Source organism: Amblyomma mixtum, chromosome 3 (assembly GCF_055824585.1).
Source record: "Amblyomma mixtum isolate Tamu chromosome 3, ASM5582458v1, whole genome shotgun sequence".
Lineage (NCBI taxonomy): Eukaryota > Metazoa > Arthropoda > Arachnida > Ixodida > Ixodidae > Amblyomma > Amblyomma mixtum.
This window is the reverse complement of record NC_143014.1, coordinates 64,249,559-64,273,304: the sequence shown is the minus strand read 5'-3', so window position 1 is coordinate 64,273,304 and position 23,746 is coordinate 64,249,559. Positions and strand designations below refer to the sequence as shown.

At 44.1% G+C, this 23,746-nt stretch overlaps 2 protein-coding genes across 3 annotated transcripts in view; one reads left to right on the top strand and one right to left on the bottom strand.

Annotated features, from left to right (window-relative positions):
- The window catches only part of Vps35 (Vacuolar protein sorting 35), a 38,079-nt gene extending 23,053 nt beyond the window's left edge, over positions 1–15,026 (top strand). The window contains exons 10-17 of one of the 2 annotated variants that reach the window (XM_089579462.1): positions 1,357–1,564; positions 4,582–4,737; positions 4,831–4,953; positions 5,181–5,360; positions 8,632–8,871; positions 9,388–9,531; positions 13,026–13,234; positions 14,654–15,026. In XM_089579462.1, the coding sequence (XP_089435588.1) occupies positions 1,357–1,564; positions 4,582–4,737; positions 4,831–4,953; positions 5,181–5,360; positions 8,632–8,871; positions 9,388–9,531; positions 13,026–13,205 (1,231 nt within the window). In that variant the 3' untranslated portion in view covers positions 13,206–13,234; positions 14,654–15,026. Of the gene's footprint in view, positions 1–1,356; positions 1,565–4,581; positions 4,738–4,830; positions 4,954–5,180; positions 5,361–8,631; positions 8,872–9,387; positions 9,532–13,025; positions 13,235–14,648 lie in introns of both variants that reach the window. The other variant, XM_089579461.1, reaches the window with a different exon arrangement.
- A 6,125-nt stretch (positions 15,027–21,151) lies between these two features.
- On the bottom strand, positions 21,152–23,544 carry Pdp (pyruvate dehydrogenase [acetyl-transferring]-phosphatase 1-like protein, mitochondrial). Its single transcript, XM_089579460.1, has 2 exons — positions 23,008–23,544; positions 21,152–22,763 (listed from the first exon to the last, which is right to left on the bottom strand). The coding sequence occupies exons 1-2, from the start codon at positions 23,155–23,157 to the stop codon at positions 21,486–21,488; spliced, it is 1,428 nt and encodes a 475-aa protein (XP_089435586.1). The 5' UTR covers positions 23,158–23,544; the 3' UTR covers positions 21,152–21,485.
- Positions 23,545–23,746: the final 202 nt, after the last annotated feature.

Here is a 23,746-nt window from a genome sequence, read left to right as displayed (position 1 = left end):
GCTATTTATCCTCCGCCACTTTCATCATGATCAACATATGCAACCTGAACTTTGCATACGACCATCTAGGGCCAAGAACTGCTACAGGAGGCAAAATAAAGCTACCCCATCGCCAGGTTCCTGTGAGATGGATTTTGAACTCGGGATGAGCACTGCTTCTCGTGGGGCACATTTACCGTAAAAACCCGTGTATAATACGGACCTGCATATTAATACGAGGTGTAATGTGGGGATAGCAAAAACGGAAAAAAAGTTTTCACCAGTGTATAATGTGAGTAAGGAAGGGCAGTCAGCTCGAAGACGTTCCAGAATTCATGGAAGCCGAATGTCCTCTGATTATTTGTGTACGTCGGCACACCGGATAAGATGCGTGTTGCATGAGTGGCAGGTACAGAGGTGCCGCGCTCGCGCCCACTTGTGTCCTGCGTCGCGAGTATGCGCAGACTGGTTGTGGCATACACGCTGGCGCGCACACTTTGAAAGTGTCCGTTGGTGCTTTGGTGATCATTATCACCTGGTGTACCGGTACCATCGAGTGCGTTAGATATCCTGCATTTCATGAAATAACTAACGCCAAGCTCTTCTGAAATGCTGACCCAAGCGTCTGCGATCCGAATGCACAGCATGATTGAAGAGGCCCGTGTCCGGTGGCAGTAACTGCAGGCTGTCCCTACCTGATACATACAATGTAGCAGTGCTTGACGTGGCACCGATGCTTTCGGCAGCTATGATTACTTTCTTTTTAAAAGCAGCCAAGTGCTGCTTTCGCGGTCTGGATATCATGCAAGGTGCGATTGCTTGGGGCGTCGCGATGTCTGGTCAACATAGTTACTGACCTACGTCAGCGCTAGATAGTGCCACCTCTCGCTGGAAGCATGATTGTGATGGCGCTTGATAATAGACTTTTAGCAGAGCAGGTTTGTGCACCCATTCTGCTTGGCGAGCAAGCGGGAGCGCTTCTGGGCATGCGCGAACGCTGACAGGAGTGCGCGAGCAGAATGGCCTCTCGGTGCCGCTCCTGGGTGAGCCAAGCGGATAGGTGCGATGAACGGGCCTCTCAAAACCTGTTGGTCTCTCGCGGATTTTGACCGAAAATTGTTTGGATCCACATATAATATGAGATAGAAATTTGACATGCTAATATTTGGAAAAAAACCTTGTATTATACGCAGGTTTTTACGGTGTATCATGACGTGTGATGATGGATAGTACTACTTGTTCACAATGTGAAAGCACAACGTATATTGGAGGATGTTTTCAAAGGTGTTCGGCTCACAGAGCCTTGGCATTAAAAACTCTGGCTGCAAGAATCGGAAAAGTTAATGATCACTTTTTTCCGTTTTTTTTTTTTTCTAGGGTGGAGCTGTCTAAGCCTGTTGGAAAGGAGTTGGTGCGGCTTCTCAAAATTCCTGTCCAGTCGTACAGCGATTTGCTGACGATATTGCAACTCAGCCACTTTGGTAGTCTGCTGCAGCTTTGCGACTACCGTGGCCGCAAAGTGATGGCCAGTTTCCTTGTCAACAGTGCCCTTGAGAATGACACACTGATTCCAACACCAGAACAGGTATTTGCACCATTGTCTGAATCGTGGATTAAGGGGGCATCTGCCCCCCCCCTCTTATGTTTACCGCATTTGCTGCCTCGCGCTGTGGGTGGTGCTGTCCAAGCCAAGGTGGATGCTGCATCTGTCCTGCTGTCCCATGATAGCATTTTCAGTGTGATCGTGTGTTCTTTGTAGGCTACCTCGATGGCAACAGAGGGCATCCCATTATCTCGAATGACAACAACGGAGAACAGATAGCCAAGCCTATCCAAACCAGTCCGTCCGATTCACTCTTTCAGCGCCCGCCGCCCGCCAATTCTGTTCAAATTCAAGATGGCGCCTTTCTTGGCGGCAGAGAACGAGTTGGTTGTGACAGCGATGCCCGCTCGCGTTTGTATTAGGTCGAAATAAGGAACTCAGTTGAAAAATGATCTGCGCAGTATTGTTGGCATCTGTTTTAGTTTTAGACCCCACGGAGTCTGCAATATCGGTCATGAAAATGTGCACGTTCCTCAGTGAAGTCCGAAATATCACGCAAGTCCGAATTATTGGAGTCCGAAAAATCAGTTGGCTACTGTACAACAGGCAGTATGTTAGGAGGGCACAGAGTTCAAATAGAGTATGATGGCTTATGCAAGTGCTGTAACATTGACAATCTCCGTTACCACTGTCAGTGCTTGAAATCTACCTCTTGGTGATTAGTTCTAGTTCAGTTTATTTAATACTTGCTATTTCAATACCTCTGCTGCTCATGGAATCCTAAATGTCCATAAGACAGTGGCCAGACATGCCACTGCCGCACAAGATTCAGTGGTCATTGATAAATATACATTCACTGACAAATAGGGCCGGGCACAGCAAACTAGCATAGTGAAAAATTCGGAGGGGACGCTTAAGCTGCGCCTTAAACACATTACGCGATAGTGTTAATGGGTTAAGGGGGGACGAGGGTCTTAAAACTGACCTATTTATTTATGGCTAGAATCTCATGAAATTATGCACACAGATGCGTTTTTCTCTTCTGATCCCAAAAATGTGATCATAATTGTGCTGGTGGTCTTAGATCAAAAGTTAACTTAAATTCTATAGTGCAATTAGGTAATTTCTTACATAGCTTTAATGAACTTTCTCATTGCATAATGTTGCTTTTATTTACATGAATTGATAGCCAGCGAATTCCCATACCCGATGACATTCTTACGTTTTTTGTTTAGGCCACATATAAATAGCAATTTACAATTAGCTTAGAGAGTTGCAGTGTCATATACTGAGACCTTTACTCTCGACATAGTATATCAGGATGACATGCCTTTAGAGAAAAACGAAGAATGTCACTGGATATGGGAACTCTCTGGCTATCAAATCATGTAAATAAAAGCAACAAAATTCAATGAGGAAGTTCATTAAAGCTGCGTAAGAAATTACCTGATTACATTCTAGACTGTGTAAGATCTAAGATCACCAGCTCAATTATTACATTTTTGGAAGGAGAAGACAAAACCGCATCTGTGTGCAAAATTGCATGAGATTCTAGCCATAAATAAAAAAGTTAGTTTTAAGACCCTCGTCCCCCCTTAATGCCCATATATGCAGAATTGATCATCTTGTACTTTAACATTCGTGGATCCCTGGCAGTCCTCGTACCACTCCTGGCACAGTGGTGCAGCTCTTAAGCGATGTGCTGCTGCCTTGCGATAACAAGTGCTGCCACTGGTGGGGCGTGTGCGATACAAATTGGTCTTCCTGAGCAACCTTACGCAACCAATTTAACTGCCACCTGCCACGGTGGACAGTTTGCTCATGGGCAGGTTGCGATGTTGCCACAAGGTCATGTGGTATAGGTGGCCCACTAATCATCAGTATGAAATGCCACGCTTTGGGATGTTAAACCCCAATGAACCTATCATGTAATGTTTGTATTAATGCAATAGTGTTAAGGAGCCTGTGTCGCAGAAAAGCCAGCATTGTCTAGGCGGCCCACCTAGGTTACTTCTCTGGTGTTTTTTCGTGGATTTTTCGCTTGCGGTCAACGATGCCAACAATGATGACGACGCCACCTCTTCTGTGACACGGGCTGCTTAATGCTATTGCATTAAAATTGTGTAAAAGCACTTACTGTGAAGCAGTAAGAAAATTAAAAAACTTGTATTGAAATATGCTATACTATTTTTTTGTTGAAAGTTGTTCAAATGCTTCATAGTTTGATATAATTTATGGACCACTGTTTTGGGCTGATGGGCAACACTGCACACTTCGTTTCAGAAGCATTTGTTTCTTACTGCCAGCATTGCATTTATTTTTGCTATTACATAATTTATGTATGAAGGATAATGAACTAAATGGTTTAAATTAGGGCAAAGATTTATTCGCAGTTCTGCCGTAGAAACTGTACTGTTTTAGATGCACGAACATGTAGTTCCGCAGTGGGCGAACTGTGTGAATGAGAATTCATTTCACAAAGCAAACTTCTTTACGATGGTGCCTAAAAGAAAATTCTTGCTATTACCACAGTTCTCATTATGTGCTTTATTATCACAGTCTTCATTATGTGCCTTTTGTATCCATATTCACTTTGTCCCTCGTTTTGTGTCTTTACGTCAATTGTGGTTTGAATTGACAATATCCCTTCATGCAGGACATTTATAGGCCACATATAGACCTTATGATGTGGCTACAGATTACTGTAACCATGTAGTCATAGCTGAGACGGCAGTATAGGTGCAACTGAACTTGACAAATGCCTGTGTTGGTGCTTTTATATATGTGATGTTAAGCAAGAGGGTGCCAATTCTGACTTAGTGCATTTTACTTTCTTGCTGTGGCAGAGCAGATTTTCTGAGAAACTAGTGGCACATTGTCACTGGTGAAATTCTTCTTTCTGCCCCAATAACAGATGTCTTCTGTTTAATTTGACTGAAAATTAAGCATGGCAAGTGAAGTTACAGTCTGGGCAATGCAGATTAAAGGAATTAAAAAGTTATTCCGATTGATGCTACTGAGTAGTAGTTATCCTCTAAAGCCTTGATTGCTTTTTCTAGGCAGACCAGGTGCTGAACTTGATAAGCCCACTGGTTCAGGACCAGCCGGATCAGCCAGACGAAGAGGAAGACCCAGAGGACTTCTTGGAAGAGCAGGTGCTGGTGGGGCGTTTTGCAAACCTCATGGTGTCGGACTTGCCCGACCAACAGTATCTGGTACGTACCAGTGCCACTTGGCTGAAGGGGCTTGCACATTGTCTTTTGCATTATTCCAAAACTGGCATTTTGTGCACATCTTTGTACTCGCAGATCGTGATGACTGCCAGGAAGCACTTTGGCAGTGGAGGCAACAAGCGCATTCGCTACACATTGCCTCCACTTGTCTTCCAGTCGTACCAACTGGCTTTCAAGTACCTCTCCTTGAGTGACCAGGTATGAGACCAGCAGTGCTGGTGAAACTGCTTGTGCGTGTTAGTCTTGTTTCTTAAGCTTAGGCCACCATCTTGCTGCTAGTCTTCAAGAAACATAGTAGTAGTGTCGCAAAACTTGCCATATAAATGTACAGCTTATGTTATAAGTGGATGTTTTTTTGGATGTGGCCTTATTTCCAGCAGTACTCACGTGCCAGTGATGAGCTGACAACTTTTCTTCACATACAGGATGACAAGTGGGAGAAGAAATGCAACAAGATTTTCCAGTTTTGTCACCAGACTATCAGTGCTCTGATTAAAGCAGAGCTCGCTGAGCTGCCTCTGCGCCTGTTCCTCCAAGGGGCCCTGGTAGCTGGGCAGATCAAGTTTGAAAACTACGAAACAGTTGCCTATGAATTTATTTCGCAGGTAATTGCATTTTACATACATACGTTTCTTTTGTTTGTTCGTTTTTCTTCGCCATAAAGGGAGGCGGTGGATAGGAGACATCTACGGTTAATAGTTGGGTGTGTCGAGAGCTTGGCATTTCTGTTCAGTGGCTTTTACCAGTGTTGTTCCTCATGCATTGCAGACTTCTGTTTTATCTTGTGCGTTGTAAATACAGTAGAACCCCACTGTTGCATTTTCATGAGCCAGTCCCGTCCAAGCTTCCATAGAAACTCATCCAATAACAGACTCCGCTGGTATGTCGCAACTGTGGCAGCATTCCTGCATGCTACATCATGAAAGCGCTCTACCTCAGCATTTTGACAGCCTACGTTTAGCGCACACCTAATGGCGGTGACAGATCAGTGAAAACAGGACTTACTCCATCAGTGCTTGGCTGCCACCGCGTTTGGTGGCTTCCGGAGTTTGACCCAAGCCGATGTCTAGCACACTTACTGTTGGCATGAACCTTGTTGCAGCTGCAGTTCTATTGCCACTGCAGCGTGAGCGCGAATGACCAAAGATGCGAGAAGGAAACAATGCCATGGCAAACACCACATGGGCAGAGCTGCAAGTGAGAGAGAGCTTCGCTGTGTGAAAGCTGCTTTGCGCGAGAAACAGGCACGCATAATGGCTCTGAGGCATGTTTTCATCTCCAGTTTCCTTGTTACCTACGGTTTAAAAAGATGATGCTTAACCTACAGTGGAATCGCAGCTGGCAACACGAACTGGGGCACGCCATTTCGATCAAGTTTCACTTCAAAATGGCGCTGCTGCAGCCGGGTCTGACCTAGCGTTGCACACGGGTGGAGTGCAGGATGTGAATAGAGTGCTGTGCACGACAAGAGGCGCATGCCTGATTTGTAGCATTAATCTGCATCATGGACTGCCCCTTCCTATTCTTCCCTCTAGGCACAGTTGAGGGCTCGCTTGCATGAAGCAAAATTAGACAGCCTAGTTTCCAGTCTAGCCTTATTCGTAGTTTAGACCACGGTGCTAGTAGTGGTCAGACCCTCCGCTGGATTTGAGGAATGTAAAGGCGCATAATTGGCTCATTTTGTTGGCGGATACCGCAAATGTGTCATGAGAGAAAAACAAACACTAGGTGGAAACGAGCTTTTAAACTCGGTGACAGATTTCTGTGGCTATGCAGTGGAAGCTGCTTGCACGAGATGCCGGATTCCATAAGAGTGGTGTTCGCATGCGGTCATGAGCCAAAGACTGCCTTTGAGTCAGTGGTGCTTGCTCGTAACTTCTGCTAGCCACAGAAAGCTGTCCCCGGGTATAGTTGGCAGCGTTTAGTAAAATGAGCCAGTTATGAGTCTTTCCTTTCCTTTCTTGAAATCTAGCGGAGGGTCTAGACTGCGAATAAGGTTGTGTGGGAATTAGACTGTCTAATCTTATTCGCGGTCTAAACACTCGTTGGTTTTCAGGAAAGGAGAGGTACATAACTGGTTCACTTTGTACACACTTGAACTGCGCAGTGAGAAAAACTGTGCTGTCACCGCACCAGGTTTTTCCTTCCACTGTGTAATGAGCGATGCTGTGTGGTGCGACATTTAACTCCACCATCGTACACCCCTGTGTTTGGCTCTTGGACTAAGCTATTACAGCTTTCGCTGTGAAAAGCAATTTCTAGGCTCCAGTAGATGAGGATTGTGTAGGGTTAAAGCTGTTACTGCCTAAGCAGTGCAGAAGCACGCACACGTGCCCAAACTTCACCCGCTCCGCGCATCTACTTCTTCACTGCTGCCTCCTTTCCACCAACATCAGCTCAGGCAGACTGAGAGCGATCGCTGGGTGTTTAGGACATTTTGTGCATGCAAACAATCTCGAAAGCCACAAAGCCTTGCAATTCTAGAGAAGCATGCTGCCCTTACTCAAAGCTTTAAAAAAAAAAAAAAGGTAGATGTCTATTACCTTTTTTTTTTTTTTTTTACATGCACTTCCCAGCTACTGCGGTACTCGGCTGGGACGTTTTTTTTTTTTTCGTGGTCCTGTGAAAAACTAATACCCGTGCCACACGGACAGATTTAATGCCATTAAGTGCTTACTGCCTTAAGTTTTAATGGCATTCGTGTGGTGCCACACGCATAAATTTAATGGCATTAGCCTTACTGCCATTCGTGACCTACTGAGTTCACCACAACTCATTCGCCCGTGCAATGCGTACTCTCGTTTTCATGCCACACGTAGAAAAGCATGCAGCTTTGTTAGTAACAACTTCCTAACCAGTAGGAAATGGTTAATTCTTAACTTTCAGTCAGTTGAAGCATCTAAACCGCATTTTCGATGCGAAGAGCGCCATTTTAACCTGCCTTATTGACAAGTACTCTCGACTTATATGCTGACATGCGAGTTTATGGCTACTTTTTCGACTTGTAAAGCAGGAACAGCCATATTATCTGGAAAATCTTTTTACATTACATTTGAACAACATTCCCGATATATTGTGCTCATTAGGAGTGTTTATATTCAGATGAAACTTCTGACTACCTTGCAAGCGTTATCGTCATCGTCACTTTCGATAATGGCATTAAATGTGGATGTGTGGCACCAACTCCGAAAATAATGGCATTAACAAACTTAAGGCCTTAAGCATTTACTGCCATTTCTTATGCGCGTGTGGCACGGGTATAACTGTGGTCTACTGTAGCAGTGTCGTGAATGACTGCTTGTCTAAGTTCCATATCTGCTGCTGGCCTCTTGAGCATGCTGAACAGACCCTCAAAACCGCATGTCAGTTTCATCAAGGCCAGCTACACTGGTGTAAATCCTTGGTGCTAATCATTTCAAGATATTGCACTTAACAGACAGTGATTTATGTTTAATTTAGTTACTGTACTGGCCTTTCATGTCGGCCAAATGACACTCACCTAGAAATTCCTTTAGAAAAGTAGAAACATCAGAAATACTGAAGCTTTACACCTAGTGCTACCAAGCTATGATAAGACCAAGTATACTATCAGCAGCAAATGAAACGCAAACGAAACAGTTGGAACACCAACAGCTGGAAGAAGCTTATTACTGGCCGAGGTTGATTTCGCTTTGAAGGTCCTTCGAAGGCTGTCCTTGAGAAGTGCTAATCAACCAGGCTTGTATTTCCTCTCCAGGAGTTTTTGTGCTGGCATTTTAGTTTTATTGTTCGTGTTTCATTTTTTGTTGATGTTACAACTGTTAAAAATTTTTTTTTAAACTTAAGAACTTGAAGTAATAAATAGGTTTTCCTTGTTTCCTTTGCCCTTCCCCTTAGGCCTTTTCTCTCTACGAGGATGAGATCTCTGATAGCAAAGCTCAGCTGTCTGCAATAACCCTGATCATGGGCACAGTGGAACAGACAAGCTGTTTCTGCGAAGAAAATCATGAGCCTCTGCGCACACAGTGTGCACTGGCAGCATCTAAGCTTCTCAAGAAACCTGACCAGTGTCGTGGTGTGGGTCTGTGTTCACATCTCTTCTGGTCAGGCAAGACCCAGGAGTCCGGTGGCGAAGAGGTTTGTGGTCAACTGCTCATTTCAACTATGTCTTATTGTATCCATATATGGCATACATTAAGAGCAGCACAATGGTACTGGCATCATGCAGGTAGCAGAGGATGAGCTTCAGTGTTTACCCCTCAAGCCTTCTCAGTACATTTGGGTGCAAACATTAGTAGCAGATGTTGTTGGGGAAAGACTAGACATTTGAGCTGATTCTGCTTTTGAAGTTTCTGTGTGTCACCCTTGTTATGGTCTTTTTTTAGCTTCCTTGAAACAAAAGCACAATTAGAATAGTTTTTCTCTTTAAGTTAATATTGTATGCCACTTATTACGCGAAGGCAGCAAATGTAAGGTGTTATAATCTATTATGGCATAGATTTGCCGTGGGTTATGCTTTTTTTTTTCTTTGACATCTCTGCACTCTCACACTATGAGCGGTTCTCCAGTGCAGTGAATAGTTGAAAATGGGTATTGTTTACTACTATTTCTAATTAATTTTTGGTACTGAGTACATGATTTGCTTACTTTCAGATGCATGATGGCAAAAGAGTTGTTGAGTGCCTCAAGAAAGGCCTTCGTATTGCCACGCAATGTATGGATTCTTCAGTTCAAGTGCAACTCTTTGTAGAGTTGCTGAATTACTACATTTACTTCTTTGAAAAAGGCAATGAACAGGTGAGCACTGCAGAGCTTTTGCCCCTCTTTGTCATAATTATTGATTTATTAAGAGGACTATTGGAAATAAGGCAGCTGAACAGAGTGGAATTAGGCTGATTGAGCCTAATTGCCTAATTGACTAAATGCGCTGCACATGCAGTGCAGCATGATTGCATGCAGTGCGATTGCTACGGCGCATGTGCAGCTCAAAGCAATGAATGCTTGATGATATAATTGCAGAGTCAGCAGTAAGAGGCAAATAGAGTTGAAAGGCAGTAAAAATGGCGCCCTCGCGTGCGGCTTGGCTATCTAGTGGCAAACCCACAACCGGCTTAATAAAGCCAGTTGTGGGCAAACCAAACAGCAAATTGTTCGGTAGTTCCGGCTTCTGGTGTGCTTTATAGGTTATCTGAAGTTTGCTCTCGCAACTGTTTGTCTTGGAATGTGACCACCAGTGCCAGTGAACCAGGTAAAGAGCGCAAGTTGTCCCTTTGCCACTCCTTTTGCAGCCGCACACAGCGACATGGCCGCACCAACCTTCCCAAGCCTGGCTTGCGCGCACCCGCATGCATGCTGGTGGTCTGGTGTAGCAGAGAGCATAAGATATGAAAGTAAAAGTTTTATATGTATGTATGTATGCATGTATGTATGTATGCATGCATGTATGTACAGGCACGGACAAAAGTAAACGGAGCACGCAACTATCTTCGAATATTTTTCACGCGTCACCTAACTGAAATTTCCAGCAGTGGTACGCGCATGCTGGTGGCGGAGGTTGGTGGGCTTTCTTGTAGACAAACAACGCTTCTTCATCACCAATGGAGAAAGCGTGATTGCACTTCGAACGCAACAGCGTGCTCTGTTTACTTATGGCCGCGCCTGTATGTATGCATGTATGTATGCATGCATGCATGCATGCATGCATGTATGCATGTATGCATGTATGCATGTATGCATGTATGCATGTATGCATGTATATATGCATGTATGTATGTATGTATGCATGTATGTATGCATGTATGTATGTATGTATGCATGCATGTAAACCTGGGTGATAAATTAGAGGTGGGCCAATTACACAAGGGTGCAAGTTACGCGAGTAAATAAGGTATTTTCAAACTTCATTTCATTCAGTTAGAAGTCTTATCCAGTTTTGCTGTGTTGTATGTGTGGCTGAAATTCTACACTCTGTAGCCTTTTGCAATGAGCAGAAGCAAGCAGAGTCAGTGTACCTATTGTCACTGCTCCTGTGGTCTTCCATTGTCAAGCTTGGAGTAAAAATTCTTGTTTGTGGGTAGGAGGTTGATGTGATGAACAAGCAGCAGCCATGCATTGAAAGGTGGCCTCAATTTTATCGGTTGTGGAACAGAACAGCTCGTACCATTACAAGCAGCATGTGAGGACTGGCGACATACTGTACATAAATTAGGTTGGACTTCTAGAAATAAAATATTAAGGTATCCTGCCTACACCACTATAGCCACAGTGCGCTGACGTTTCCAACAGTGGTTTAAGCTTTTGATTACAGCAGATGGCGTCATTATCATACCTTGCATGTGTGATGATGTTGTCACTTTGCATGTAGTTTGCCACTCGTCGCAAACTTGTTATTGTGACAGTGAATGGTGTTACTAATGCTACTAATAGCCTGAATTTAAAATTTCTTGTTTTACTTTTGTCTTGCTTGCATAATCTCAGTGTGGGTATCATTTTATGAGAAAATTCACCTAATTGATCAAAGTAGTCATTGCAAACTAGCCAGGACATTGTAGTTTCACCAGTCACTTTTTTTTTTGCTGATTTTTGTGCCGCACTTGGACCCTCGCGGGTCCAAGTGTGGCACACGACCCTCTGGCATCTGTACTCCCTCCCCCTTCCCATTTCTGTCTCTAAAGACAGCTTCCCTTATGATCTAGAAAAGGTGCTTACTTCACAGATGAGGCCTCGCAATGCAGAGGCACAGTGGGCAATCACTGAATGTGTGGTATTCACTGTTACCACCAGCTTTGTTGGAAGAAATAAAACAAAAAAATTGCCATGCCCCTTTTATATTGTGGCTCTTCATTAAAAAGGTTATTTTTTATGGCTCTTTATCTCTTTATATGTCTGTCTGCCCCCCCCCCCCCCCCCCCCCCCCCCCCGGTGTATCATATACGGTGTATCATATACACAAGTACATATATGGTATGTACTTGTGTAAGGGTCGTATTTTGGTTTTGATGGGACCAGCATTTTTTTGTTAAATTTTTTCTGGCAACAGCGGAGCCCCAATTATGCGTCCCTCTTATAATGCTGCGACATGCATTTTTATGATGAATTAGTGCAGTCCTGGCGAATCCTTCAAATACATACTGCGTTGTGAAAGTATGGTCCTGTATAGATGATAGGACGCGCGCCCAACGGCCAGCACGAACTAACCGCAGAAGGTAAATCAGGTTGCTAGATCTGTTTACTGGCAACTGTCACATGATTCTAAGTTATGATCAAGGCCCTCTGAAGATCTGAACATTCTATTGACCAGTGGTTCGGAGTGGCGCGCCATGAATGCAACCAGAGGCCGTCAGTGTGAAGTGGCGTTCGCCTGACCTACTTTTCCGCGTGCTTCACTGTGGAAGGCCTTGTGGAAATCAGTTATATGTTCATTTTAATGTAAAGTTTTTGTGTGATAGTAAACTGGTAACAAGATTAGACCTTTTATAGAAAACTGTGACTAGATTCAAAGCACTTTCACTGCGGCTTCGATGCGAAGCGCGCTAGGCCTGTGCAACAGGGCGAATGGTGCAGTGCAGTGCAGTGGGCGGCACCGCAAAGAAACGCACCTCTCACGTGGTTGCACCCCATTCTAGTTTTTTGTGCAGCATAACGTTTTGTCCTTTCTAGTGTGTGAATACAGAGCGCATAATACGAGTTAATGGCGCTTGTGGCGCTGCATGTTTGCAGTTCCAGGCGGCGTCTGGCGTGTGGGTCGACTTATGTGTGGTCATACCGTGTCGCAGGTCAGCATAACTTATCACATCGGCAAAACTGTACATGCACGAAGCAATTCTTTTGGTTGACCTTTTTTATTTTTATTCTTTATTTATTTATTTATTTTTTTTTTTTCAAATTGCCAGCTGCGAAGATGGGGGTGTGGCTCTGACACGAATCTATTTGGTATATACCACCCTGCAGATACCACCAAAGTTTTCAAACATTGCATATATGCATTCTGATTTAAATGTTGTGCTACTCTTCATTTCTGTACATTTGGGAGCCTGAGAAACCAAATAAATGCTGTAAAAAAAAAAGTGTGTTAAAATATTGCTCATTGGCATATTCTTATGATTGGATACATTACTGTAGGGAAGAAGAATGGATTTATTTTGGCATTTTTTGTTCCTTTTGATGCATTCATGCCAAATGTGCAGCATTCTTGATAAGCTTTCTGTGTGACATGAATATGATGTCGTTAATTTTTAAAGTAAATTGGTGATGCTCACTGTTAACTTTTTTTTTTTTTTTACATTTTTCAGATCAAAACTGATACCATCAGCCAACTTATAGGAAAAATTAGAGAAGAGCTTCCTCAGCTTGAAGCCAATGAAGAGACTGATCAGATCAAGAAGCACTTCCAGAATACCCTGGATCACCTGCGGGCACGTATGGAGTCTCCGGATGCAGATGGCCCATCTTACGCAGGACTGTCACTATGAGTGGAAACTCGGCAAAGACTGTTCTTCAGGTGAGCTACTTGACACTGAGCTCTTCTGTGCTTTATTTTATTTATTTTTTTTGCAAGGCAGGGAGATACCACCATCTTCGTCAGAAGTTTCCAGGCCACTAAGCTTGTTTCAGGACTATTTAGTAGTGGGACTTATTTAGCCCCCCCCCCCTGTCACTCCAAAGCTCTGGAGGATTGCGGGGGGATAGTTAGCTCACTGTGCAGACCTTGGAGTTATAATATAAGCTGCATTGGATGGACCAGCTGCAGTCTTGGTGGCCTGAGATATTGTTGCGTGTGGTGGGGATGGGCACGTTAAAGAACAAATGGTGGTGACAGCAGACATGTTCCTAGCTCTGTTGCAATATCTTGACAGATACGGAGCTCTGTTTTGACAAATACGGAGCTTCTTTTACCTTTGTTTATTAAGATTTATGTTCTGCATGTAGTGCCTACCCTTCTCCTTTGTCCATGTATGCTGGATTTGTTCTCAAGATGAACTACATTCCACTAGCTCAAATCGCCATTATTCTGTTCTGCATGAGACTGCAAAATCCCTGGTCACTTAGTAGATAACTTTACTTTGTTCCAGGCTGCAATACCATCTTCAGTGATCAAAATCACATTATAAAGACGTATAGATGTGCTTATTTGGATGTGTTCAACATGTTCACTGCAGAAGCAATTTTCAGGGCCCTAATCCCTGTGCGTCGTGGCCCATCAATGGGTCACCCTTAGATTTTCTTGGGTGCAGCATCACCCACTAGTGAGCCTCTGGCGAAGCCAGCTTATTGGAACGTGCAACAGATGTCAATAGCAACCTGGTATGTTGGTTTTTAGCGGGCTTTCTTAAAAAATCTGAGCTTTCCCATAGCTTCACAGCACCGCTCGGTCTTCGTGCTGCGCAGCAGAAATACATGAAATGGCCCGCCACTGACCCTAGACGCATTGAAGATGTTAATAACAGAATGATGCAAAACAAGTTGCATGACAGATTGTGTGTTGCTTGTTTGTTCAGGACTGGCTTCTATTCCACTTTTCATGGTATCAAGTGGAATTGTTTGCCATGTGGCAAACAATTCTAGTTGCCAGTTTGATTCAAAATGCTTTTTAACTTGTGTATGTGCTCATAAAATGCAAGGTTCACCGCATACATAATGCGGTGTCATCTGAACTCAAATAAGTGATGCATTATTGCAGTCCTGTGCAGTCTCGGATTAGTTTTTAATATTCAAAAAAGCTGCTTTGGTAGTAGTGGCCCTGATAAGTCTCGTGCTTCTTCGCTAAGTAGGTCGTTGATATAATTGGTTTCAGTGCATAATTGCAGTGATAATTGCGCAGTCAGCTCCGTTGATTTTCTTCTTGGTGCCTTCTGATTTCTCATGAAGCCGGCCATAACTTCAAAGTTGAATTTATTCCTTTGTGTCTTTTGCAGCACAGTTCCTCTGATGTACCATCACAGCATTCTTCTCTCAGAAGAGGTGCTTAATACCCTACCTCAGAGGGCGTGTTCAGTCCGCTTTTTTTTTTAGCCAACATTTAGTTTTAGAAGTTCTGTCCTCACTTCTAATGTAAAGGGCTGCAGGACTTGCCTTATGTCCTTCCAAATACAGCAGACAATTACATACGCACCTAGTACCATAAATCATAAGTGTTTCATTGCAAGGATATGCTATTTTTCACTGCAAAGTCTATGCTATACCGGAGGAGTGAGATGGTGTGGTTTCTTCCCCCGTTTCTACCATGTACTATACTTGTCTGTACAGTCATTTGTGTTGTAATGAACATTGAATAAAAATGTGGTTTGTTAGTACTGAGATGTCAGCATTTCTGATATAATGAGGCAATGTAAAAGGTTTGTGGGTTTTTGTCTTCTTCAAGATTTTTTAAGTGCAAAGTATTTCCCTGTCAGTTTTACGTGTAGCCTCTATGGCACTTTTATTTGTCGTTGATGTGAATGCACTTCAGAATTTGTTTGTGGCATACTGTTTTTTCCTGTTGTAAACCTTGGCATACAGTGCTCCCCATCTATTTCACTAAGCTTGTTAGCTAACGCCTTTGTAGTTTCTGCACGTGTTAATGGCAGGCTGTGTGCATCCTAACACAGTTGCATCACTTGGTAGTTCGCCTTGCAAGTAAGATGTTTACAGAGCAAGGAACATCCATGGGTCTGACTTCCACACCCTTTTCACTGCAAGGCAGTATTTTCGGAGGATGCTTTGTTCAAGCAGCGTCTTACTTAAATTTCTAGATTAACTTGCGGAAGTTATGTAAACAGTTCTTTTGTGAACACGTTATACATTCCTGCATTCTCAGCAAGTGTGTTGCATTCCAAATAAAACTGCACTGCTCTAAAGTAAATTTGTAGAATTGCTTGCTGTAATTTGCTACAGTTCTGTTATGATTTGTTCATCAGAGAAGTAAAGCAACAGGGTCCCTTTTTGGACATGCCTTCTTTCCTTTTAGAAGTGCCATGATTTTTCAAAGCTCCTATACTGACTGTGTATCGGGAGGACAGCTTTTTAGGTGCGACTTTTTATTCTTGTTTTGCCGTGCTGTATTTTGGGGAGCACAGTAGGGGCAGTGGATTGGTTTCTCTACTCGCATTGTAGCATCTGGTCATTAGAGGCCGTCTGTAACATGGACTTGGCATTAATAAACTTGTCAGTTGCAACTTCAGAAAGTAGAAAACCTGAAGAAACAAGGTTGACTCATTTTCCTGGACACAGTGTGTCCTGCTTTGCTGACATACATGCATGCCATGTTTAGAACCTATTGCAGGTTGCTCCACTGGCTGAGTATATAGTCGTTCGACCAGTTTAATGTCCAGCTTCATACAGGCAATTGAATTCTGGGTGCACGTGGTGTTCACTGAATTGCAAAAAAGACTCGCAGTTTAGATTGGGCCAATTAAATGACTATTGCAGCTTTGTTAAAAAAGCATGCAGATTGCAGTCATCAGTGTCACGAGAAAGCTCCAACAATATGGAAAGTTTCGATTTGAGTCGACCACATAAGCTTCATTTTCCTCTTGCACATGCTTATACGCTTATATTTGTGTTACAAGTGAGGAGAAACCATATTTTGCCCAAGCTTACTGATCGAAGCAGTCTATTCCAGTGCAAAAAGGAAACGTTTACCTACTTGGGTGATTCAGCTAAAAACTAGTAACTGCATTGTAACCCTTCCTTCCTAATTTGTTGAACTAAGTTTTATTCATTCAGCAAATTGCAGCTTACTAACAAATTTCAATAGGTTACTTGGCACTTGCAGTATGAATTGAGAAATTGTACTGTAACGGAAGAAATTATTTGGCTAGTGAATCTACCATCATGTATTCTCTGGTAGACAAAATTCTGAGCTCACTGACAAATTCTTTGTGTCATTCTGGAAACACTAGGGCTCCCTTGTTCATAATGAGGTAAATGACTGAATACATCCGGCGTTTGTAGCATTCAGTTTTTATTTAGTGACTAACCAGAAGTAGGGTGGAAGCTGTCAACGGCCCTGTTTAATGTGTTCAGCGTTATGTGAATGATAAGCATTTTCAGGTTTCGGTAAGCTAGTGTGTTTTGTTCTGTTGTCAGTACCATGGTATCATCCGAGTTTATCTCGTGGCCAGTACTTTTGCATGCTCAATAATGGTTTTCATGCTAAATGTCCTTTCACATGTCATACTGGTGGTATTTAAGGTATTCTGGAAAATCTTTACTTCACCTGTGTACACTGAGGTAGATTCTGATAAACAATGCAAGAAAACTTGCCTCAGGAGAACCAGTCTCCTATGTTTACAAGCTCAACCTATAGGTTGCTTGTTGGAGCATGAACAGTGTGGATGCTGTATTGTTGCTGTCAGAGCGAGCCCAAGCAGGTAGGCATTTTGCTTCTCCTACCTCTTCTCCTAAAGCATGTGTCAATATTTTACTTACTACAAAAACATTTACCTGCATACATTCTGCACAGCAGTGAATGCAGCCATATGGGTCAAAACAGCAAACATTATGGCCAACACTAGCTCTGCAGCAGATCCTCTTAGATTACTATGGAAGCCATAAATTTTAAACCTTTGGACACTTCTCAGTCATGACAAAGTATTCCTGAGGAACGTGGATAAATATTGCTGTGTTCTAGACTGGAAGTATATTGGCTGTTCTCTGAAGCATCTCAGATCTGTCAGTTCTGGCTTTCACTCCAGGACACTTTGTAACTCGTGCTATAATTGGTCTTGCATTTCGTATTTACCAGATTCCTACTGACTTGGGGATATAACTTGGTCAAGCTCAAGCAGTTGATAGTGTCTTTATTCATTTGTGTCAGACAAACTCTACCCTTGCGTTTTGTGTTACTTGAGAAAGTTGCGCTTCTGCACAAGGGCGTCCGCAGAACTTTTTCCAGGGGGGTGCACCCAATGGCCGGGTATGGGGGAGGCGGTAGGTTAGCACCAAAAAGGAACTATATTTGTGGTCTAAACTGCGCACATGAAACAAAAATTATAAGCAGCAAATTAGTACTAGGCTTGGAGAACAAACATTAGAATTTATTAATGAACAAAGAATTGAACTCAGTAAGCAAGATCCGATAACTTAATATCACCTAAGCGAGCTAATCAAGCTATGTAGTTGTCTTCTACTAGTGCATAAATATCCGTAATTCCAGGGGGGGGGGGGGGGGGGAGGGCAACTGCCCCCCCCCCCCTTACTACATTTTGAGTATGTCTTGCTTCAGTCGTAATAAAAATTTATGCATGAAGATCAACTAGACTAAATTCAAGTTGTGCTGAAAGTCTTCTCTAAATACATTGCTCTAAATGACAAGGTGAGAAGAAAAGGGATAGTCTTGAAATGAACAGCTGGCAACACTCATTCAGAACATACAGTGAAGAGTGACACTGGAATGCCTTTCTTCCGGAAAGATGGGAAGTAGTTTAGGTGCAATGAAGCCACAGTGAGCCCTTGTCTCGTATTTACCATGAAACATTAAGGTGTTTGCACATTGTCCACAAGCATGGTATTTATATTGTACATGCTTTAATGAGAAGCTACACATCTAGCTTGTAAATGTGAGAGACCAGCTCCATCATGACAAGATTGCTGGCATCATTCACCAGACTACTTGCTCTGACTACACATGAATGCACAGGTGAAACAAAACATTTTCCAAAACTTCTTGAACTACACCAGTATGACAAGCAAAGGGACAATGTAGTCACAAACACCATTCTCAGCATGTAAAGAAAATGGCATGAGATAAACTGGGGTGATGCCAAGATATTTACAGCAGAACTGAATGTTTTGGCTTGCCTAAAACTGAAATATTTAATCATTCAGATGCCTGACACATTAGGATTTGTTGAGTTTGATGCAGTCTTTTTGTGCCAGCATTTGAAATTAATTAACGGATAAATTTTTACTGGCAGTGGAAGGCCTGTGGCCATAGTTGGGGGATGGGGAACAAACGCAACCATTAGATGAAGTAATAATTCAGTTCCAGGTCATAGGGCTACAAGTCAGGAAGAGGGTATGAGTAACCCACTAAGTGGGGTGAGAAGCCCCGCCTCACACTGCTTGTTTAAGGCCACTTAGACTGCCATAGGCAGCAAGGTCCTCCGTAATTAGTGCCGTGGATGCCGGAAGAAAGCAGTTGATTGCAGGCATTAGCATCTGTGTGTGTGGCATGTTTGGTTGCCAAGGTGACCCTGCCTCGATCAAAGAAGGAGCAGTGCCATATTAGGTGAACTAGATCTGGTTTGCAGTGAAGGGAACAGTACGAGCATTTCAGTAGTTTGCGCTCATGTGGGATCGGCAATGACGGTTGTGGGCGATGAGGCGTCATGAGCTTAGAAACTTGGTCCGCCCGAGAGATCTTGGAGGTGTCATCAAGAAAACTCGGGGATGGTATGAAGACGGCAACGACTGGCGTCCTTGGGGTGATGTAATCGAAAATGTAAGATGGCAATGTCCTGATCACGTGGAGCTACGGGAAACACATATGGTATACCGTCGTCAAAAGGGTCGAGCGCAGGAGTGGAAGTGGAGGTAAACAGATCCTCTCTGGGGTGGTGTAATATAACGATTCCCTCACCTGATTCCATGCCATTTTTCAATTCCCCACCCTTCAGCCAATAACTTAAGGCGGGAAATTCAAAAATGAAATCGAATGAAATCGTTATATTACACCGACCCTGGCCGCTTTGTGAGCGGACTTATTCCCTGTGCCGGTATCCGTGTGGCCCTGAGTCCATACGACATTAATGTTATGGCCATGTTCTTCAAACATAGATACAATGCGATGGAGTTTGGTCGTGACGGCGATTCCTGTGGTTGAGTGCAACACCCTGTTTATTGAAAGAGCTGTGGTTGTTTTGCCGTCAGCATGTTTCGCTGAGGATATTTAAGAGAGGTGTTAATAGAACGGACGTGTCTAGGGCAGCCATAGGGGTGCCGAATAAAGCCGCGTCGACGTTCAGGCTTCTCCGCAGTGCACAGAGCCGGGCAGAGACGGCAACGATGATGCCTGTATGGCGGCGCTACATTTCAGGCAAAGGAAAGGTTGCTTGAACGAAGGAAACCAACTCCATTGAAGGTGAAGCCCACGAAGCGTTATTAAGCCCACGAAGCGTTATTAAGCCCACGAAGCATTGCTTTCGCTTATGAGAATTCATTAACCAACCAGAAAAAAAGGGTGAGCAAGGTGGTGGCCCATTCTTGAAGCGGTGACTAGGGCAGCAGAACGGACAACAAAAAGACATGGTTTCATCCTCATGTCAGTCTCTTCTGTTATGCTCTTGTGATGCTTAGACAGTGTGTAACATAAAAGGAACAAAAACTTATGGAAAAGCATGGGCTCAAAATTTGTTAAGGTGGCAGGGTGAGTGCGACTATTGTCGGCTACAACTCGAGAACGAAGCGGCACATGCTTCTGAAAGGAGGCCTTCCAGCCAATGGCACTGACTGGTAGTCATTATGTTGCGGTTGATCCAGCTAGTCCACTTAATCTGCTGCTCACCCCCTTCCTCCTGCAGGCCTTCTGCAATGTGATGCTAGCAGGCACTAGGAGATTAACCACAAAGTCACGACAATCAGTGGACGCTGTTGGCTGGAGGGCTTCCTTTGAGGGGCATTTGCCACATTGCTCTCGAGTTGTACCAGATTACAGCAAGAGCACTAAACGAGCTCACCACATCCACGATAACTCACAAAAAATTTCGTTTTCGATTACTTTCCGTGCATTTTTGCAAACTTAAAAGTAGAAATAAAGTGCAGTTTACTTTCAATGGAGCAAATCCAAACAAATTATACATTTCAAGCTGTTTTGCAACATACATAAAAAAGTTTTGTATTGTCATACAGTTCAGTCATGAATAATGTTTTCCAGAACTAAAGGCGCCACGTTTCACCTTAAGTATGCATATTTTTGTCTCCAGCAAGGTAATGCTTAACCTTCTTCACTATATTGCAACACAGCCAACCAAAGGAGCATTGAGTACCTTCTTGCCCTGCTTTGACTGGCTTGGCCTAGCGGCAGTCAACTTGATCTGTAATAATGGGAAACCACTATTGTAACAGCACACTTGCCGGCAGGTGAGTAACAGCATTTTCAAGAAAAATGGATAGATCGGGTTGAAGATGCAGGAATGCACTTGAGTGGTCACTCCTACTTCTTTATACTTGCAATATTTTCATGTGATGATACACTAGCTATGCAAGTGCACATGCAGACAAAAAAAATAATGACATCCTTAATGCAAACAGACGAGTCAAACAACAAAGCACCAGAAATGCAGTGGTGGGGCTTTGCTGCTGCTTCGTTGTTCACAGTGTTTCCATACGAAGTCATAACAGCAGTTCTAGAAACCTGCTTGCTCGAAATTAAATATAAGATGCCTCATAAATGATGCTGCAGCACTTTTTATGGCAGGGAAAAACAATGTTCTGTGCAGGATGACTGTAAACATAATTTATTAAAGTCCCTAAGAAAACTACAGGTGGTGGCATCCGGGGGAATCTCCGATGCTCCCTTTTTTGCTCCACAGCAAGTTGTTGCTAAGCCTGTAACAGCTGGCATTAACTATTCAGTCGCTGAAATTTAATGTTGTGAACGTAAATTGTGCGGAAAATTTTGCGGACTAGACAAACTTTTTTTTGAACTACCATACATAACGGCAATGGCAGTTTTTTTTTTTTTGTGCGCAATAAATACTACGGCAAAAATATCACAACAGGAGGGCAAAGCAAATGGAGGAGGAGCAATAAATATGCACTGTCCAGCACTACTAGCCTGCAGGCGAAAGCCGTAGAAAGTCGGAGTCAAAGTAGATGACTGCTATCGAGATGTCATCACGAAAGCTGCGAACCACTTCTTGTGGCAGTGCCAGCATGGCAGCCAGCTTGCTGTGCTCAATACCATATTCAGTGCGCCCCAGCGCATTGCGGATAAGGTGCGTAGCTGCATTGGCATCTGTGGGCTTTTGAGCCAAGCCTTTCTGACGAGCGGCCAAGATACGTGCCACCTGGATGAGCCGCATGTGGGGCTGGGGCAGGCGCAGCCGATCCAAGGTCTGCCGGCCACTCATGTGCTGGCCCACCAGCTTGGCCACTCTGTGAGGTTGTAACTGCTCCCAAAGGCCATCCGAAGCCAGCACCAAGAATTTGTCATGGGGTCCAAGGTGGTGATGGGTCACTTCAGGCACAGCAGTCAGGTAGGGTGGCGTGCAGTAGTGTGGTGGCAATGCATGTGGGCCCGCCAGTGGCACAAGCAGCTCAGCCACTTGGCTGGCAGGCCATTTGTAGTTGAAATCGCCCAGAGCTCTCAGTGGCGCTAGCTGGCCTAACAGCCGATCTTGCCGGACAACTGTGTTGCGCTCACACTCTGGGTGCTCAGCTAGCACCCGACGAAGCTCCCCTATGTTGTCTGTGTTGTGCTCCAGACAGAGAGGCTTGGCTTGCCAGCTAGAGTCTTCCGTGAGGCAGCCTAGCACAGCTCTGCAATCACCTGCTGATGCAACGTGCAGGTGCATGCCGTCCACGTGTACAACGCAGGCACAGGCACCCATAAGGGCATACCGCAAAGAGTCCTGCCACTTCTGTTCAGCCACCTCACGTGAGATGTCAGCATCCAGTTGCAAGAAAGCTTGGTGCAAAGCATCCTGCATTGAAAACGGCCTCCCCACGCTCGAAAGCAGTTCATGGGCAAACGCATAGAGGCTGTCAAAATGTGCCTGATTTTGCTCATCTGTCATCGAGTCAATACAATGTATCACTTCAACTAGATGTGTCCTTCTGTTTTGTTCTATGTATTCTTTAAGTAGAGCATGAGGTAGGATAGACAAGGCTATGTAATCAAACAGGCGTTGGCTCACAAGCTGTGCAAAACCATGTCCACCGTGTCCGTCAAAGACGCCAAACAAGTGTCCTGTGGTAAGTAAACAGCGGGCAATGACAAGGCGATCTTCCATCGGGCTGTTGGAGGGAAGCTGGTTGGTATCGAAGGATCGCAGAGACCGCGCTTGCACCTCCCTGGACGTTTCATTGGCACGGAGAATCTTCGACACCTGCAGGAATAAGTAGTTCCTCATGATTCTCGAGAAACCTCCCCTGCCCCTCACAAAACTCGAGTACGAGAAATCGTGCTATGCGTTCACAATACATTTAAAAGCAGAAGTTAAACCACAACCCTGCTAGTTGACAGTGCGCGTTGTCTGAATGCACAGCCTCTCGACTGGAGCCACTCCATAAGAGAGAGATCCAAGGCAGTCGAAAGGTTACTAGTAACGGTTGGTGACTGAAGGACGTTACCTCCGGAGGCCCTAGTCTCGGCGCTCCAAAGAGGTCGCTCCGTGAGCGCGACAGCTGTTTGGGGACGTTCAGGCAGACGCATAACGCAGGAGCGATTCTTTGTAGCCTTGGAAGAGTGAAGTGCCGAAGTCCAGTCAAGGTCGTTGCCATCGCTTTCGCCAAAACATTTGTATTTTTGCGCAACCCCAGGCGCGCCTCCACCCACCAGTGTTCAAGTGCTTATTCTCGATACTTTGCCATTTTACTGATTATACATGTTCATGCAATATAATGATTCAGGCATTCCGCACACTACGGTCACACAACACAACCACAATCATGTGCGTCGCCATAAGTGTGGCCAGATGCCGGAGTCATTTTGCCAATACTGTCTAAAACTGGCGCAGGTGAGCGTCATGGGAGACTGTTGGTTGAAATCCTTGACAAAGACGCACAGAAAATCTAAACCTTATTTCTATCACGGTGAATCACATCGAAAAAGAGCTCGTGAACTGAACTAGAAGTGAACTAAAGGACTAGAGGATGAAAAAGTGGTGCTGTAGTCCTATGTAAAAACTACCGGGGACACTTAATTACGTGCTATGAATGCGAAAACATTGAGCACTACTGCTGTTTCCGTTGGTGCGTGTGTGCAACTTACTTCGCGTTGGCCGCCAAAGCACACACCATTCGGAGCTCTGTGGGTTAATGTCATTCTGTAAAGGCGGCGAGTCCTCATACCACTACCAGCCCGCAGTGG

What these genes read in the sequence shown, in the direction of transcription:
- Pdp (XM_089579460.1), bottom strand. Translation starts at nt 23,157, where the DNA reads ATGGCAACGACCTTGACTGGACTTCGGCACTTCACTCTTCCAAGGCTA. An exon ending in CGAGACTAGGGCCTCCGGAG is followed by an intron (nt 22,764 to 23,007) that starts GTAACGTCCTTC and finishes TTATTCCTGCAG; the next exon opens with GTGTCGAAGATTCTCCGTGC.